Source organism: Lissotriton vulgaris, chromosome 11 (assembly GCF_964263255.1).
Source record: "Lissotriton vulgaris chromosome 11, aLisVul1.2, whole genome shotgun sequence".
In the NCBI taxonomy this organism is placed as follows: domain Eukaryota; kingdom Metazoa; phylum Chordata; class Amphibia; order Caudata; family Salamandridae; genus Lissotriton; species Lissotriton vulgaris.
Window position 1 is genome coordinate 989126948 of NC_141699.1, and position 16742 is coordinate 989143689.

The following is a 16742-nucleotide window of genomic DNA, read 5'->3' on the forward strand; positions in this document are numbered from 1 at the left end:
GGTAGTCCTGGTTATGTGTCAGGATTGTATGCCACCCCATCGGAGGCACAATGAGGAGAAATGCATTTATTTCTCCTTGTTGTTTTCTCTTTCTAAGTGGCAGGGCACTTAGAAAGAGGAAAAGGCTTCCGGGGATTTCTTTTTGTGCAGGAAGGTGCCCCTTCCCACACTAAAACAATCATGCACCCAAAACAGGCACCATGCTGCAAGGGTGCCTACATTGGCGCTAAGCAGCACATTGTGTGCAAGCACAGACAGAGAGCAAGTATGTGCTGTATAATGTTAAATACAGCACATTTCTACCCTTGCCCTTTCATGCAGCCCAATGCAGCAAGTTGGCTTACTGCAGCGTGCTGAGTGAAAGTCTGCTAAATATGTCCCCTGATCTCTAGCGAATTTGCAAACTAGAGAGTTGGTGCTCCTCTGAGATACTTTGGTGTGCCATTGGATAGGAAATCTTCAATTACTTTTACTACTCTGTAGTCTCAACGTAGAAGGGCTCTTAAAACCCTTTGCACAGCTCTCGGCAGGTTGCAGTGTATTCATGGTTTATTGGGAGTCTAGCATTGATATAGCACCTGGAATCAATCTTTACCCACCAGAGACCCAAGAAGGACAGCCAAAGAAATATACTGCTTTGAAGGTAAGGTGAAGGGTGAAGCTGTCTGCCAATCACACTTCCTCGCTGTACTACCTTTTGATTTTTCTGTGAATCATTTGTCCTTACTGTTGTGTAGGTACTCAGACACCTGGTTGTCCAGCCAAGTAGCTGGGCATAGAAGGGTATGGATGGCTTTCAAACAGCCTTTAATGCCTTTAGTCTCCTCTTCTCTCTCACTTTGGCCTAGCAGTGGTCTGAACAGCTGGTTCCCCCCTCTGGGTGGAGTAGCATCATATCCATATTGTCAGTGACCAACATCACTATTCTATGACCCAGTTAGAAGGGGTACCTTTCTGAACCTGTGAATAACCTTTCAAATGTCAAGGTACTTTGGGCCCGATGTAGGTAAATCTACATTTACCACTTCATAAATACCGAATCATACCGAATCGGTATTTATGAAGTGGTAAATTAGAGGGGGGGAGATGTAGGTATTTCAGATTCGGTAAATACCGAATCTGTAAGATTCGGTATTTACCGATTCTGTAAATACCGATTCGGTATCCCCCATTGCTTCCTATGGGCCTTGAAGCCCATAGGAATCAATGGGCATTACCGAATCGGTAATTACCGATTCGGTAATTACCGATTTGTGCAAGGGTGCAGGGGGTGCCACTTTGACACCCTCCAGCACCCCAAAAAAAGGCATGTGAGCCATGTGGCACACAGACATGCCCTAAGGGCATGTCTGCCTGTCACATGGCATAGGTGTGCATGCACACATGTGCATGCACACCTGGATTCGGTATTTTAACACCCAATTGGATTGGGTGTTAAAATACCGAATCTGAAGGGCCTGTGGGACTGAAAGTAGTCCCACCTACATCCCAAATTTAAAAAATCGGTAAAATTACCGATTCGGTATTTTTGCGATTCTGTAATTTTACCGAATCGGTAAAATACCGAATCGGACAAAAAAAGGTCCCCTACATCTCAGTAGGCCAAATACCGGTCGGAAACGGCCGAAATCGGCCGTTTCCGATCGGTATTTGGTACCTACATCGGGCCCCTAATCCTTCCTTTGAGGTTAAAAGTATACTGTCAATCATTTGCCATTTATTTTCCTTTGTTCTTGTTCTGTGTTGATGTGTCTCGGAGCAGTAGAGTTGTGAAAAGAACCTAAGTAAAGCCATGACAAAGTATTATTTTGGTAATATAATTGTGAATCCTCTTTTTGTGATGTGCTGATTGTGATCGACTAGTAATTTCAATCATCCATTCTTCTATGACTGTCTTTGTACTCTTTCTAATGTTCTGTAAACTATAGCATACTATTGTACTGTATGTGCAGGGTTTGTGATTCCCTTCTCATGTATCTAGAGATCATTAATATTATATATTTTGCTTGCTAGACCCTGGGTTTTATTACTTCATCCCATTGTTCCAGTGTACATTCTATATTCTATATTATTTAGGTTAACATCAAAGTGTTGTATAACTACATCTTTGACTGGTCATTGACTTCTCTATTGCAAATGTGATAATTGGGATCTGCTATACCAAGACTCAGCCTTCATCACTCTTTGACCACTCATTCATGCCTAGCCCAAGAGTCACGGAAGCTGAGTGCGGTGAACTTTCCATCACAGACCCAGCATGTGACGCCTAGCTTTCTCAAACTTCCAGTGCCAGGTGGCCCTGTAGCTGCTGGTCACAGATGTAAAGTCTGGCAGAAGACAATAGACCTATAGCAGTAAGAGTTTTCAGTGGGGCATAGACAGTTTGCTATTGCATATGGCCAAATTAGATTGCAATCCTAAAGTACAACAGGCAGTTACATGCCTTGACTTAACCTTGTGGTAGCCAGGAGGCCAAGCGAAAAGAAAGTGAGGATGGCTTTAAAAATATGTATGTTCAACTCCTTGTGTTTACCCATAATATTGAAGTACATAGGAGGCGATTGATGGGTGTCTTATGAGACAAGAGGTCAGCCCTGAAGGTCAAAGGGTGCATCATGTCACTACTGGTGCACTTAAAATGTTTATGAATCAACATTCCATGGTTATTTAAGCTTTCTTTTGATTTACCAGAGTCATAAACAAGAGATCAGAGTGCCATATTTTTGCGAACTTTACTTTGTCCTATTTGGGTTCTATGGTATCAAGGTTGCCATAGAACACCATGGAAAGTATCATACATTTTGAATATTTTGCAGTTTTGGCATTTTTTTATTAGCATAATTTTATGCAAATGTCGAAATTCTGCAAAAATGCATAATTTCTTATTGTGAACACATTTGAGCAACTATAATCAAACAGCGAGTTTTAGACTAATGAACAACATAGGGCTGAATTATGAATGCTATGTAAACAATTAGCTTTTTATTTATTGGTTTATATTCCTAAAAATACTCTGGCTGTTGTATGATGCTGTTAGGTATGAGAACAAGTAATTTACCCTATGATTTAAGGTTTCCCATTCAAATGTCCTGTAAATCCCTACTGAATACCATTGATAACTGAAATAATCAATAGTATTTAAAAAATGTATTAATTTAACAAGATGTCTATGTTGTCATGGTACCATCACATAAACCTCCAGTCAGGCCAAAAGTTACAAAAGACTTTAAAGAATTTAACAAAATGTTCTAATGTCTATATGTTACAACCTTCATAATAACTTTAATATGTAGAAAAATACAATTACAGCATACAATCACAAAAGTTGGGAAACAATGTGATTATACCTAACCTATGTGAGACCCTCAGTGCGTTGCCTTACAGGAAGTACTGCAGTGAGGAGAATTTGAAAACATTTTAGAAATGAAATCTGGGGCATACCTATGTGCCACCTGCACAGAGACATTTATATGCCGCAAAGTCAATGGTTATTGATAAAATTGTAAGCTCTTAAACTGAGTATCAGAGTTTTAATCAGTAGAGATCACACAAATAAACATGTGGACACATATCAATATAATTCAGATTGTACAATCTACCTATGTTTAATTTCGTTTCAACCCTTTTCTTTTTTCTTCCAGCCTTTTACGGACTAAGCATCAATTACTTTCTATGTCAAGAAGCTTTCATACAATACCGAATGAAGCTCACGGTCAGTACTTTATACTTTGTAAAGTTCTGCTTTGTGGTCTACTTATGAAGTTGTCATTAGTCAAATGTCTGCAAATGTGGACTTACCTTTTGTTGGCTAAAAGGACAGTGATATGTGTTCGATGAGCTTTAATACAAGTAAACTGCTTAGTCTATGCATGTGTGCCTTTCCAGCCATAAACTGAGTATTTCACACATTGAGTAAAACGCGTAATTTTTGGATTAGGAAATGTGAAATATTTTTAGCTAAAGTATTACTATGTTCTAGTTCTTAAAACTGTTTTCCTTAACGTCCTTTCTTCCTCCACTTCTGCCCAGTGAAACTGAGGTGATCGGTGCTTCTTCTCACACGTTCTGCAGCAGTTACATCTGAGGCTTTCATTTGTAACTTAAGTTTGCAGTTAAGTGTTTAGAAATGCACTTTCAAATGTTTGTAAATGTCCACAGTTACATATTTGTTTGCACCACATATGTAAGGGATTTTAATGTCCACTCCTCTCATGCATCAGCTGGGGTAACGCAGTGTGAAACGTTGATGGACAATTTAAGAGTGTGCGACTTATGTACATGTGAACATTTTACATATGCTTATTTCGCTGCGAGATGTTAGTTTTTACATTTATTGTAAATACAGTGTAACTCACACCTATTACACTTATTTACCCGCAGATACTGGCATAATCCAGTGATAAATATCAAAGTTCACTTGTATATTGTCCCGTTGCTTTCTAAGTACCCATCACAGAAGAGCAGCTCAGGCTGAGTTTTTCTAATAAGAAATATTTCATTTATTTATTAACACTTGAAGAACAATATTGTATAGGTGGACCAAACATTGGAGATCGCTCTGACAAAGTTGAGTTGGAGGATGAGAAAATGAATGACTTACAAAAGGAACAATAACATATGTAGAAGTTCAGAACTAAATGGAAAGGAAACCTGCATATTGATCATACTTGAAAACACAAGATGTCCTACTCTGGCAGCCCTGTTCTGTAAGTTTGGGCTCTGGCTTTTACAGATAATAGATGAGAAACACACACATTAACAGACATTTTTTCAAAAATAATTTTAAAACATGAAAGATGAGAATATCCAAACCTCCCTCGCACTGAGGTGGAGTTTGCTTGCTCATTCACTAAATTCATGATTAGATTGTCAGTACTTAGCCATGGGAATCAAAACAATACACTGCACACCCTCCTCTTTATAACTTATTATTCAAACATCCCCAACTCTGAGGTGAAGGGGTCTTTCTACCCTACAGGATGATTGAAGTAACAGGACTGTGTTATTAATACAACTTACTACTGGGAACCCAACAGCATTTATGAGATAGTTTCACTGATGGAGCAAGATCACTAAACTATAGTGTTGCAAGGTTAAATGGGTCAAACCACATACAGCCCTCAGCTTCAATGCTTGCAAGTGGAGCAGTCCACAAATCAACAATATCACATGCAACCTCAAAAATACCACTCTAACTGGCAACTCCATTTAACACCACCACTACATCACTCAGATCTCCTGAGGCTATATCTGGCCCTGTTTCTAATGAAATCTGTGGCAGATATGTTAATGGACCTGTCAGGACACTGTAGTCTTGCACAAACCTGGTATCCTATAAATGTCTGTAGACTCAGGGCCTGATTATGAGTTTGATGAACCCTTGGTGGAGGTGCAGTGGCGGTCGCTGACCGCCACACCAGTGATCTGACTGCTGTATTAGAACTACTGTGGTGTGACCACCAAGGGACCGCTACACCCACCAGGGAACGGTGTTCCCTGGCGGTGGCACAGTGGTCAGAGGCGCACAATATGCTGGCGGTGCCTCTGCGGCATATTACGAATAATTCTTCTCCTATGGCCTTGTGAGGTGGGCAATCAATCACACTTGGACCTAACCCATTGAGACCTACTTCCCTGTTCCTAACGTACGTAAACATTTTACATTGTTTAGCCATTTAATATTCACAATAATTGCACTTTTTTTTGGATAGGGGTCCCAGCAAACGCAGCACGAAAGTGCTCCACCACACACAGAAAGAGTAATGATCGCCATCTCTGCTTTGAGTTTTGCAATGTTGCTACTTCATTGAAGAGGGTCAACCAGTGAAAAGAAAAATATATCATGGTCTTTGACCAATTCAGCAAGACTATCATTACCAACAGTGAAGATTCCAGAATGACCCTTGTTTGAGGATGCCTTGCTAATTTTTTTAGATCTTGACCTAGATTTGCTTGTACCATCACAAAGTGACACAGTGTGACACAAACTGATGCGTTAGTATTCATTTTCCAATGCAAAACATATTTTGCCCTAGTAGAATGCACTTTTCTCAGCACAAGAAGAGCTTTGTGCTGCTTTGAGTCACTGTGCATCAAGGAGAAGTTACTGGGGCATTACTTTGGCATATCACTGCAGAAACCCACAGATTTTGATGCAACGCCCAATCTCACAAAGATTGAAAGGAGGTATTTGCACAGCTGCAGGTAATCAGTAGGTACACCAGGTAACGATGTGTGGCGTGCAACCAGGGATGACGCTGTCTGTGCCGGTCAGCGTAACTTTCAAAGACTAATACAAGGCTCCCCCCGTTAAGAGGCAGACTCCCCAGTGCACTGCACAATGTTGACACAAAGGTCTAAAGTTTTAAGACACAATTCATTCCAAAGTTCAATCCACAAGATTCAGTGATTCTTCATCTTTAATACGTATACATTATACTCCATGTATAAGTCATCACATTCCAAACGTTGGTAATATACATCATCCACCAAATTATAATCCAATATTCAATGATCCCAATGCATTTCGGGCTGAAACGTAGCCCTTCCTCAGGGGTAGCTCTACAAACAAAGGAAACACCATCATAAGGTCAAATTCATACACAATCAAAGATTACTACACATTCAAAAAATACTGAACTATCGCTGTGCATCAGCAGCCAAAGTACACAAATAAACCAAACACAAGGTATTGTGCCTCACAAGAACCAAACTTCCCAAAGTGCATACACCAGGTAAGAAAACATGAAGAAGATAAAAAAGACAGTCCACGTGAACCAGTTCATGCGCAAGTAAAACAATACTATAAATGGTGCAGCATCGCGGACAGAAACCGCTAGAACCCCAGACTCCCAGCAAGCAAGATAACAAAATGCATGTAAAATGTTAAACACCATGTTACAGTGTGTGAGAAACGGAGCGAAATAAACCCAAAGTTATGCAGCGTGCGGTTCGAAAACGGACCGTGAATCTGCTCACAGCAAGTTAGAAAACAGTCCTCCCAGGAGGTACTTACAGGGAACGCTGTCAGCGCAATCACAAGTTCAGCATCGGTGGCAGAGATACAAACGCGCCGCGTGTGATTCAGGTTAATGAACACTCGTGAACATAGAAGAGGGACAATGTAGCGTCCAACTATGGGCGCCATCTTGAAATGGTGAAAAGTACATGACAACACTCGAGGATGAACCCATACATCCAACATCAACAGTAATGCGAACAGAAACATTAAAATAAATAGATAGAAGATAGGGACAAGCTAAATGAAGAATAGACTGAAAGAAACAAAAAAAAAGAAAAAGAAACAAGAGCATAAACAGCAGGTGAAAACTGATAAGCACATATAGGATAATTCAGAGATAACATAGAAATTCCATGCGATCATTGAGCCCGTGTGGCTGCATAGTCGCCATGTAGCGGATCCAAAAGTCCTCTCTCTTCAATAAAGTTTTTTTGTTGTCATGTGTCACTGGTACTTGCTCCAATATTTGATATTTCAACTGAGCAATTGAATGTTTTTGATCCACAAAGTGTGCAGCAACAGTAGATTTTAGATTGCCAGTCCTTATGTTACTCTTGTGTTCCAACAAGCGTGTCCTGACTTTCCGCTCAGTATGCCCAATGTAACACTTGCCACAGGGGCATTTCAGCAAGTAAATGACGTTCGCAGAGTTGCAAGTGGCATTTACACGTAGTTTGATCGGGTAACCCTTCATTGGGTGATTGACAGTGTTCCCCAAGATGCAGTTGTGACAATTGCTGCAGTTGTAGCAAGGTCGAAGACCCTTGAAGGTCACCGGTTGGCATTCAGATTTGGGTTTGCATAGCATCTCTTTCAGGTTTCTTCCCCTTGTGTATGCAAACAACGGTTGTTGTGCGAAGGCTCCCTGAAAATCAGGCTCCAAGCTCAGTAGTGTCCAGTGTTTAGAAATGATGTTTTTGAATTGTTTGCTCAATACAGTATACTTAGACACAACTACCATCCGGGTGTTCTCAGTTCTAGTACGAACCTGTAGAAGTTCATCACGAGTCATGTTCCCACAACGGGTGACAGCCTTTTGAAGTGTTTGTGGCGGATAGCCTTAAACCTCTCAACCATATTGTTCATCTCCAGTTGACAAATCTCATCAGATGTGACGATGTTTTTAAAATAGTATCTATTTCATTAATAAACAGTATAAAAAGAAGAGGGGCTAGTACACACCCCTGCCTTATTCCTCGCTTGACATTGAACTTAGGGGTGCATTCATCTTTAGTGCCGTAGCGCACAGAGGTTTCTAGCTTTCCGTATAACCTAGCTAGAAAAAAGATTATACCCTCCGGTGCTCCAAGCTGTAGCAGTGTTGACCATAGTATAGAATGGTCCACCATATCAAAGGCACTACTAAAGTCGGCGAAGCAAAGATATAATGAACCCTCCATAGCTTCCGTATATTTGCCAATCAATTATTCAAGGTTAATGCACTGGTCGAGAGTACCCCGACCCTTCCTAAATCCGTACTGGCTGTCTGCCAGGATACCCTCTTGTTCAACCCATTCTTCTAATCTAACCAACATGACTCGACTCATGATCTTTACTGACGAGTCAAGGAGAGAGATTGGGCGATAGTTTTTTGCGTCTGCCCGACTGCCCTTTATATATATTGGGATTATGATGGGTTCCCCCCATGTATTTGGTGCCTCCGCACACACAGCCACATTAAATACTTTGGTCAGCACAGGGCTCCACATCTTTGGGGCGGCTTTATAAACATCGATCGGTACCCTATCGGTACCCCATCGGGTCCCTGGGCCTTGCCCCCCTTACTAGCTCCAATGCCAGATTCAACCTCTTGGACAGAAATGTCCAATGAAATGACAGGCCTGACATTATTACTGCTAAGCACTTGTTTTGTCCAAAAAGAGCAGTGGAAGTGAAGTGCTCAGCATACGTTAGTTGTGTCAAAACCCCCTTGCCAGACTCCTCAGTTCCTGAGTCCCAAGGCAGGGCCAGACAGGGAAGGGATCTTGGATGGCTGGGGGATTCTGTGACCGGGGGAAGGACAACCCAACATGTCCTTGGAGAACACTCAAAGCAGGGCACAAAGAAAGGTTGCAGCAACAGGCCAGCACATATGGTAGGTAACAGTATGGTGGTTTCTCCTAGGAACAACGCATTCCATTGGCAATGACCACATGCAGAGCCAGCAGCGTCTGTGTACAAGTCTCACGTAGTGTCTGGTTAGACCAGAGTCAGGGAGCAGCAGACAGCAGGGCAACAAGCAGAAAACCAGTCAGTTGAGTCCTTTAATCAGCACAGCAGTAAGCAGGCAGCAGAGCAACAAGCAGAAAAGAAGTCCAGATGAGTCCTTTAAGCAGCACAGCAGTCATTCTAACAGAGATTAAGTTTCAGATTCAAAAGTACTTTCCCCAACATGGGATCCTGAGCCCCTCTACTTATACTCCAAAATGTATTTGTGCAAGAGTTGACTTCAAAAGAAACCTTAGAAGTGCACAACACTTCCTTACAATTCAACCCTGGCTCCAGATATCAGGGGGGTAATTCAGTCCTTTGTGTGAGGGCAGGACACAGCCTATTCAGTTGTAAAGTGTGAATGCCCTCTTTCTCGCCTAGCCCAGGATGACCATCAGTATGCAGGTGAATGCAGATGTAATCCTGTCACACCAGACCCTTCCTGTGTTATAGCTTTCTGGAAAGTGCACATCAAGTGTAGCTGTCATACAGGCTCAGATGTCGAATGAAGTCAAACTGTAAAGCACAAAGAAATGCCCACTTTTCAAAAGTGTTGTGCAAACAAATGATGGGCGGAATAGTGAACAAATCAAACATTCACCCCCCAGTCAAAAGATCAGGGTTAAATCCATTGTTCTTTTGCTAACCATGCCACCCCAGTTTGGACCCAGCCATATGAAAATCATTTGTCACTCTACTCTTCGTGGAAACAGTCCAGTCCTCCCTAGACCCGAAACAAGCATACTGGGACTGGTTTTGGGGTAACACCCCTCATCTGCCAGGCTAGCTTAAATCCAGTAGCACAGCGAGCAAGCGACCTACATCTGGGCATTCCCATCCCACTTAGGGCGAACAATGCTGCACAAACAAATGATAGGCGGAATGCTGAACAAATCAAACATTCACCCCACCGGTCAAGAGAGGTGGGTTAAATCCATCATTCTTTTGATCAGATGCCACTCCAGTTTGGACCCAGCCATATGCAAATCAGTCTTGATCCTGCTCCTCATGGGAACAGTCCAGCCCGAATTGCCAAGCCAGATTCTCCCTGGACCGGAAACAAGCATCCCGGGACCAGTTACGAGGTTTTGCCCCCTTCATCAGCCAAGTATCAATCCTATGCTAGACAACACACTCTCATCTCTGCACCATGTTACATCAGACTGTCTAATTTGAGCTCCAGTGCAAGGGAAAATAGCAGCAACAGGCCAATTGTAGTAGCTATGGTGCTGTTCGGTTTTCCCTTAACGCAGCTCATCCAATTTAGTTGCTTCCCTGCTGGACAAATCACCAGATTTAATGTGATGTCAGTAAAGGTGTAGGCCCTCAAAGCATTTTCATGGAAGGGCTAAGAGACACCAAATAACAGATGTCTCCCCGCCCCCAACCAACAATGCAACAACCCTGTTTTGTGGAAAGAAAATTCAAGCAACTTGTACATTGAGCTTGGTGCATAAAATATGCACTGCGCCCAGTGCATTAGTAGCACCACCCTGGGATCTCTACCTTAACCAACCACCAAACTCTTCAATTGACCTCATTGTGAAGGTTTTTGTCCATTTCATATCACCTAGCTATTTTGAAACTACAGGAAGTTATTTGTGAAGGTGTTGTGCATCGTGCACCGTTATCTGGCGCAAACAATCGTATCAATCAATCTATCTTTATTTTGCATTTTTACTGTAAAAGCATATCAAAACATTAAAAAACACACAATAAAAGTTTTTCAAAGGGTCATTGGATTATTATGTAAAAAAAGCCAATATCTTTGATAATATTCGAAAAGCTGTTCGAAAACAATAGTTATAATAAGATTCATCATAAAATACATTTTGCGAAATCCATTCATCAGTTGGTTTCAAGATCGTAGCGTCTTCTGATTTGTAACACATTTCGAAAAAATGTAAAACTGCATGACGTGTCTCAGAGCATATTTTATGTAAAAACTCCATTGCTGTCAGATGTAGCGTAACCTCTGCCTGCCGCGGCAATGGTGCTAAAATGGCAACTCTTGGACTGGAGTATAAAGGACAGAATAGTGTAAAGTGGCACCTGCTCTGCTTTGAAACATTGTTGCAATGGCATGTGGCTAAATCATGCTGCTTTGTACATTGTATTGGGAACACAACTTTAAAACGAATGAGATTTAATCTAAAATACATTAAATATAATCGATGAGTTAGTTGCATTCTGTATCCGTACCATGGGGGTCATTAGGATCGCGGACGGACTTGAGTCCGTCCGCGACCCCAGAGAATGAGGGAACGTCCGCAGGGGCTGCGGCGTTCCCTCAGTGCAGATTAGGATGTGACCGCCAGGGTGGCGGTCACATCCTCAATCTTTAACATTGCGGCGGGTGCAGCTTCAAGCTGCACCCGCCGCAATGTTAAAAATGCATGCACAGCATTTGCGTGCACAAAGCAGCAGGCACCGCGCGGTGCCTGCTGCAATGTGAACGCAAATGCAGGGGGGTACCATAGGTACCCCCCATGTGCACCCCCGACCACCCCTTCACCCAGGGGGCCCGCAACGGGCCCCCGAAGTGAAGGTCCGTATGCTTTTTCACGGCGGCTTTACCGCCGTGGAAAAGCATTGTATTGCAGACATCCTAATATGCCTGGCGGTGTCTGATAGACACCGCCAGACATGTTAGTGCTTTTCCGCCGCGGTCGCATTCCGACCGCGGCGGAAAAGCTGCGGACAGAATATCAGACCCACCAGCCATCCTAATTTGGCGGTGGGTCTGTGGAGGCTCCGCAGCGGATTTCCCGCATCCTCCGGGCCGGCGGTGGCTTCCGCCGGCCCGGAGGATGCGGGAAATCCGCAATCATAATGAGCCCCCAAGTATGGTTCAACATCTTTAAACATTATTATTTGGGAATAGACCTCAACAGTTCTCATTTTCAAGACGCTTGTAATCTTTCATCCAAACAATGCACTGCTTGGAGACTTTTCACAATGGCCTTAGCATCTGCCCTAATGTATTGGGGTGGGGGGTACACATTTCTATTAGGCCCAATTTTTGAAATCATGGTTTTACATTAGGTAGTAGCGCCGCTATTCTGTTCACATTTTGCAGAGGGGAGCAGTCCACACTCTTGTCAGCCCGTCTCTGGATTCTGCCAATATTTAGTCGTTAAAAGAAGGGGGGCAATTCTTATCTAGTCCCCTGTAAAAGGTATGCCCAACTCCTCATGTCAAACACAATTTGTGTTCTTCTTAGGGACTGCAGCAGTCTGCATATAAAGCCATTTTCTATACATTGTAATACATCCCCATTTTGATACCCCACACCCCTGCCCCATAGAGAGCGCCTGAGATGCATTTTGGCTTAAACAGGGCTATCATCTGTGCTAAAGGCTTTTTTTTATCCAGGCAAATCAGAAGACGGCTTCCGTATTCCTTCCCCTTTGTTGAGATGTGCTTTCCACCTTAAAGAGGAGCTAAACATTATTCCTAAATAACTAAACTTGCTTGTCCTTTTAAGAAGTGTCCCCCCAAACCCCATTCTGAAGTGCTTAGTTTTTGTGCATAGAGGCCCACGTGTCAAAGTGTACGATTTCGACTGATTCAATGCTAGACCCAAGCCCTACATATATTCCATAAATAATCTAACAACTTCTGAAGGCCATTTGGCATACGGGCTATCAAGACTGCATCATCTGTGTATAAAAGTATGGGTACTGTTAGGGCACAAGTCCAAAAAAAAGAAGTTGGGGGGACTGACTATAGCAATAGGCAGGTGACATCATGGCACATGACATCACGGCCCATGACATCACGGCGCATGACATTACATGTGGCATCACAGGAAGTGACATCAGCGGAAGTGATATCACATCTGCTAGTTCTGCGCTGGGCGTAGTGCAGTGACTTTACAAGAAGTGACATCAGATCTTAAGACCTCACACATATGTTTAGCAAGAATATCATGAGTACATTTGAACACATGAGAATACACACAAACACTACAAGTTTAGGCAGAAGACATGGAGTTGCATTGTAATCCTTCTAGTATAGCAGTGAGCTATGAAGGATGATATGTGACTCCTACACCCAGTAACCCTCACTGTCTTATGTAACTCATCCTGTACAATTATGTGCAAACTTGTGTGATTTATTGTCAATATAATGTATATGTTTGCTGTAAAGCGTTCTGACACCTTACGTTGGGATGAATAGAGCTGTAAAACAAATAAAAAATACAGGCATTTAAATTGTCCTTTTGCACTGGGACAGAGTCACACATCTGACATTCTTACAGTGCATGAATATCTATTATATATGGGGGTCCGAACAATGTCAACATCATGCTTCTCTTAAGCACCTTTGAAGTGCTAACAAGCTGCTGCTTTTGTTTCCCTTCCTCTGCATTTACATCTAGATGTGAGGCTACAGGTAGCCCCAACCCAACCTCCATACTCGGAGAAAAGAAGGCAAATGGCCCCTTAAGTTCAGCCTTTGTTATGGCCCAGGTGGAGTCTCAAATGACTAAACCCCCTCCCCGTCTGAACATTGCTGCTCGGAAGGAAGCAGATAACGAGCAGGCGCTGCTGCATGAATCCTGGTGTCTCAAACTTACACCGGAACGAGTTCAGCTTATTTTACTGTGGGGCTCAACTTCTTGGCAGGGTGGACAGCGTCCACCCTCTTAAAAGAGTGGTTGGACGCCGTCCACCCGCGTGTATCCCCGACTCGTGCCCTGGGTACTGATCGCTCATCCATCTTTGCACGTCTTCCCCGCCCTTGCTATATGTTCGGTTATTCCATTTATGTAGTCCAAAAACAGGAACGGGACAAACAGCCACATGCATCAACCTATTTAGGAAGTGCAAACGGTGCGAATCGGTAAATTCGGCCGTTTGCGATTCCTGAATAAGTTTTTGGGATGCATCATGCATTTTTGTGAAATTCGCTATTTTTAGAGATTTCCAAACATGCGATTGCTTTTAAGGAATCGCAAATTTGCGATTCCTTAAAAGCAATGCATGATAGTGTTTCAAATTGCGAATTCGCAATTAGGGGGTGCAAATTACCACGAGGGTGAACCTCGTGGTAATTTGCGAAAATGTATTAAAATGCTCAAAATTGCATTTTAAAACACTGTCATGTTACAGACACACATGTCCTTAGGACATGTGTGTGTGAAACATGCACTTCAAAATACCTTTCAGGGGTGCAGGGGGGAGTCCTTTGGACCACCCCCTGCACCCATGGAATGCATTAACATTTTGCGAATCGCTAAGTGAAATTCGCAAAATGTCAATGCCTTCCCATTGATTCCTATGGGCCTTTTGGCCCATAGGAATCAATGCGATCAATTGCGATCTAGGTTGCGCAATGCGATCAATTGCAATTTTTACCGAATCGCAAATATTATGCGATTTAAATCATGCATCCCATTTTGCGATTCCTTATTTGCGATTCCCTAAAAATCGCAAATAAGGAATCGCAAAACCTTACTTTGATGCATGTGGCCGTAAGATTCATCTCCCAATTGTTGCAATTTGCTTACTATTATAAAAGCCTGCAGGGGCATTGCAATATTGTGCAGCTGCGCTTCCCCAAATGCCTATTCAGCCCCTAGTAAATAATTCCCAAGGTTTGTTTTCTGCATGTCTGATGCTACTCTAAATTTAGCATCAAACAGAATTGGCAACACGTGTTGCTTCGAAATTATAAGGTCATGAAAAACATTGAAGGAGAACTTCTCTTTAGAATATTACTTGCTTTCATCAAGCCAACAATTGTGTGCGTGAGTTTTGGGATCAAAGATCGTCTTTCCATGCTCATACATAGTCAGAAAAAAACACTTGACAAGAGTTGTACCTGTTAATGAAACCTGTCAAAAGAAAATTAACAAAACTAGCATTTTGCAGGCGTGTTGAATCTCGTAATAAGTTCGGTTTTCGTGCAAACATTTCTAACCCGGATAAAGGAATACATACATTGTTTGGCCGTGTGGCGCCACCTGTGGGAAGTCTGTACAATAGCATTTCTTTCATTTAGTAAAAAATAGAATACACTATCAAGTTTGCATTCTTCAATGCTAGTACATTCAAATTAATATGTATTTACATTTTTAGCGTCTGGTGTACTAGATTAAAGCACACAAACTTTAAAAAGTAAAATAGATTGCTTTAGGATTACCTCAGATATTCAAATTTATTTATACACTGGAAAATGAGAAATCAGAAATTTTGGACTGGAGCTTTGGCACTGCTTGAAGACATGACATACTCCGTAAGATATCCAATGGCTGCCTTTTTATCTCCGTACGGTGGGTCTGTTTCACAGAGATTGCTAAATTTTACCCCTTTGAAGTTTCTCAAATGCAAGGCTGTGGCATTTTCGCATCCAGGGGCTTTGCTCCGTGTTGCAAACAATCCTTATTATATGGGTGGTTGGAAATTCGTGCAGTGGAAGAACCTAATTACAAACTCCAGGTGCATTCCCAATGAGCCGGGTTAATTTTTTATCAAACGAAGGGCCATATTATCAAGAACTGCAATAACATTATCGCCACTTTCGCGGCGGGAAATAGCTGCTAAACGGCGATAATGGGCTTGATAATATGCCCTTGTGAATTCCCATGGAAGTCCAGGTTCTGGTGTGAGGGGTTGGAGCATAGCCTTCTCAGCAATAGTGGTTCTGCCAATATCCAGCCTAAGCGGATGTAAGGGAGTGAGACCAGGGCTCTCAAAAATGTGTTCTCCGAGGTCCGGACCATTCAAAGTTTCATACCCCCAGAGTGCTGAGCTCACTGCCCTATGATCATAGATGTGGAGCGGAGCTGCAATGAGTCTAGTGATAGAAGACCTATGCTCCTTGATCAGAGCCCCTTTTATCTGTCGCTTGACTATATGGGGGTTCCATGAGCGATCGTCAGAAAGGGTAATTCCCAAGTACTAAAAAGTATTCACTCTTTCCAGTATAAGCTTGCCGTTAAATGTTTTGTGGGGATTAATCATTAGCACTTGGTTTACGCAGTGTTAATCTCCAACCCACGCATGGTACAAAAGGCCTCAAAGCGAGCCAGAAGGGTCTGTAGACCACTCAGGTTTTAGACACCAACAATGTGGCATCGGCAAATAAGAGTGTGACTACTTTTGAGCCCCTTAAAGTTCTGGCTGAACCGAAATACCTTATTGGTAGTCCCCACCATCATATCATCCATCAACGGCGACAGTTTCAGATCTAACTAAAAGTAATCGATACGACTTAAGTTGATGGTTCTGTTAAATGTATTTGTTCTCCATACATCTGACCTAGTGCGGCCATTGGCAGCCCTCAATCCGTACTCAAGTGTTAAAGCATTAAGCTGTAAATCTGCTTGTGACCATTTCTTGATGGGAAGTAGATTGATGGGGGTCACATAGCCATAACTCATCTGCCTCCCTTGTACCACATGTGTCCTCCCTAGCTTATGGCTCAAAGGTGACATTGAAATCGCCAGCAACAATTAATAGAGGCTCAGAAACTCCAATGTCCAGTAGATTTTCCAGCTCTT

General features: G+C 42.5%; 1 protein-coding gene across 1 annotated transcript in view; it reads left to right on the forward strand.

Annotated features, from left to right (window-relative positions):
* Positions 1 to 16742, forward strand: part of LOC147683825 (uncharacterized) — a 1174400-nt gene that overhangs the window by 710325 nt on the left and 447333 nt on the right. The window contains exon 5 of the mRNA XM_086944225.1: positions 3642 to 3712. Coding sequence (XP_086800351.1) covers positions 3642 to 3712 — 71 coding nt within the window. The remainder of the gene's footprint in view (positions 1 to 3641; positions 3713 to 16742) is intronic.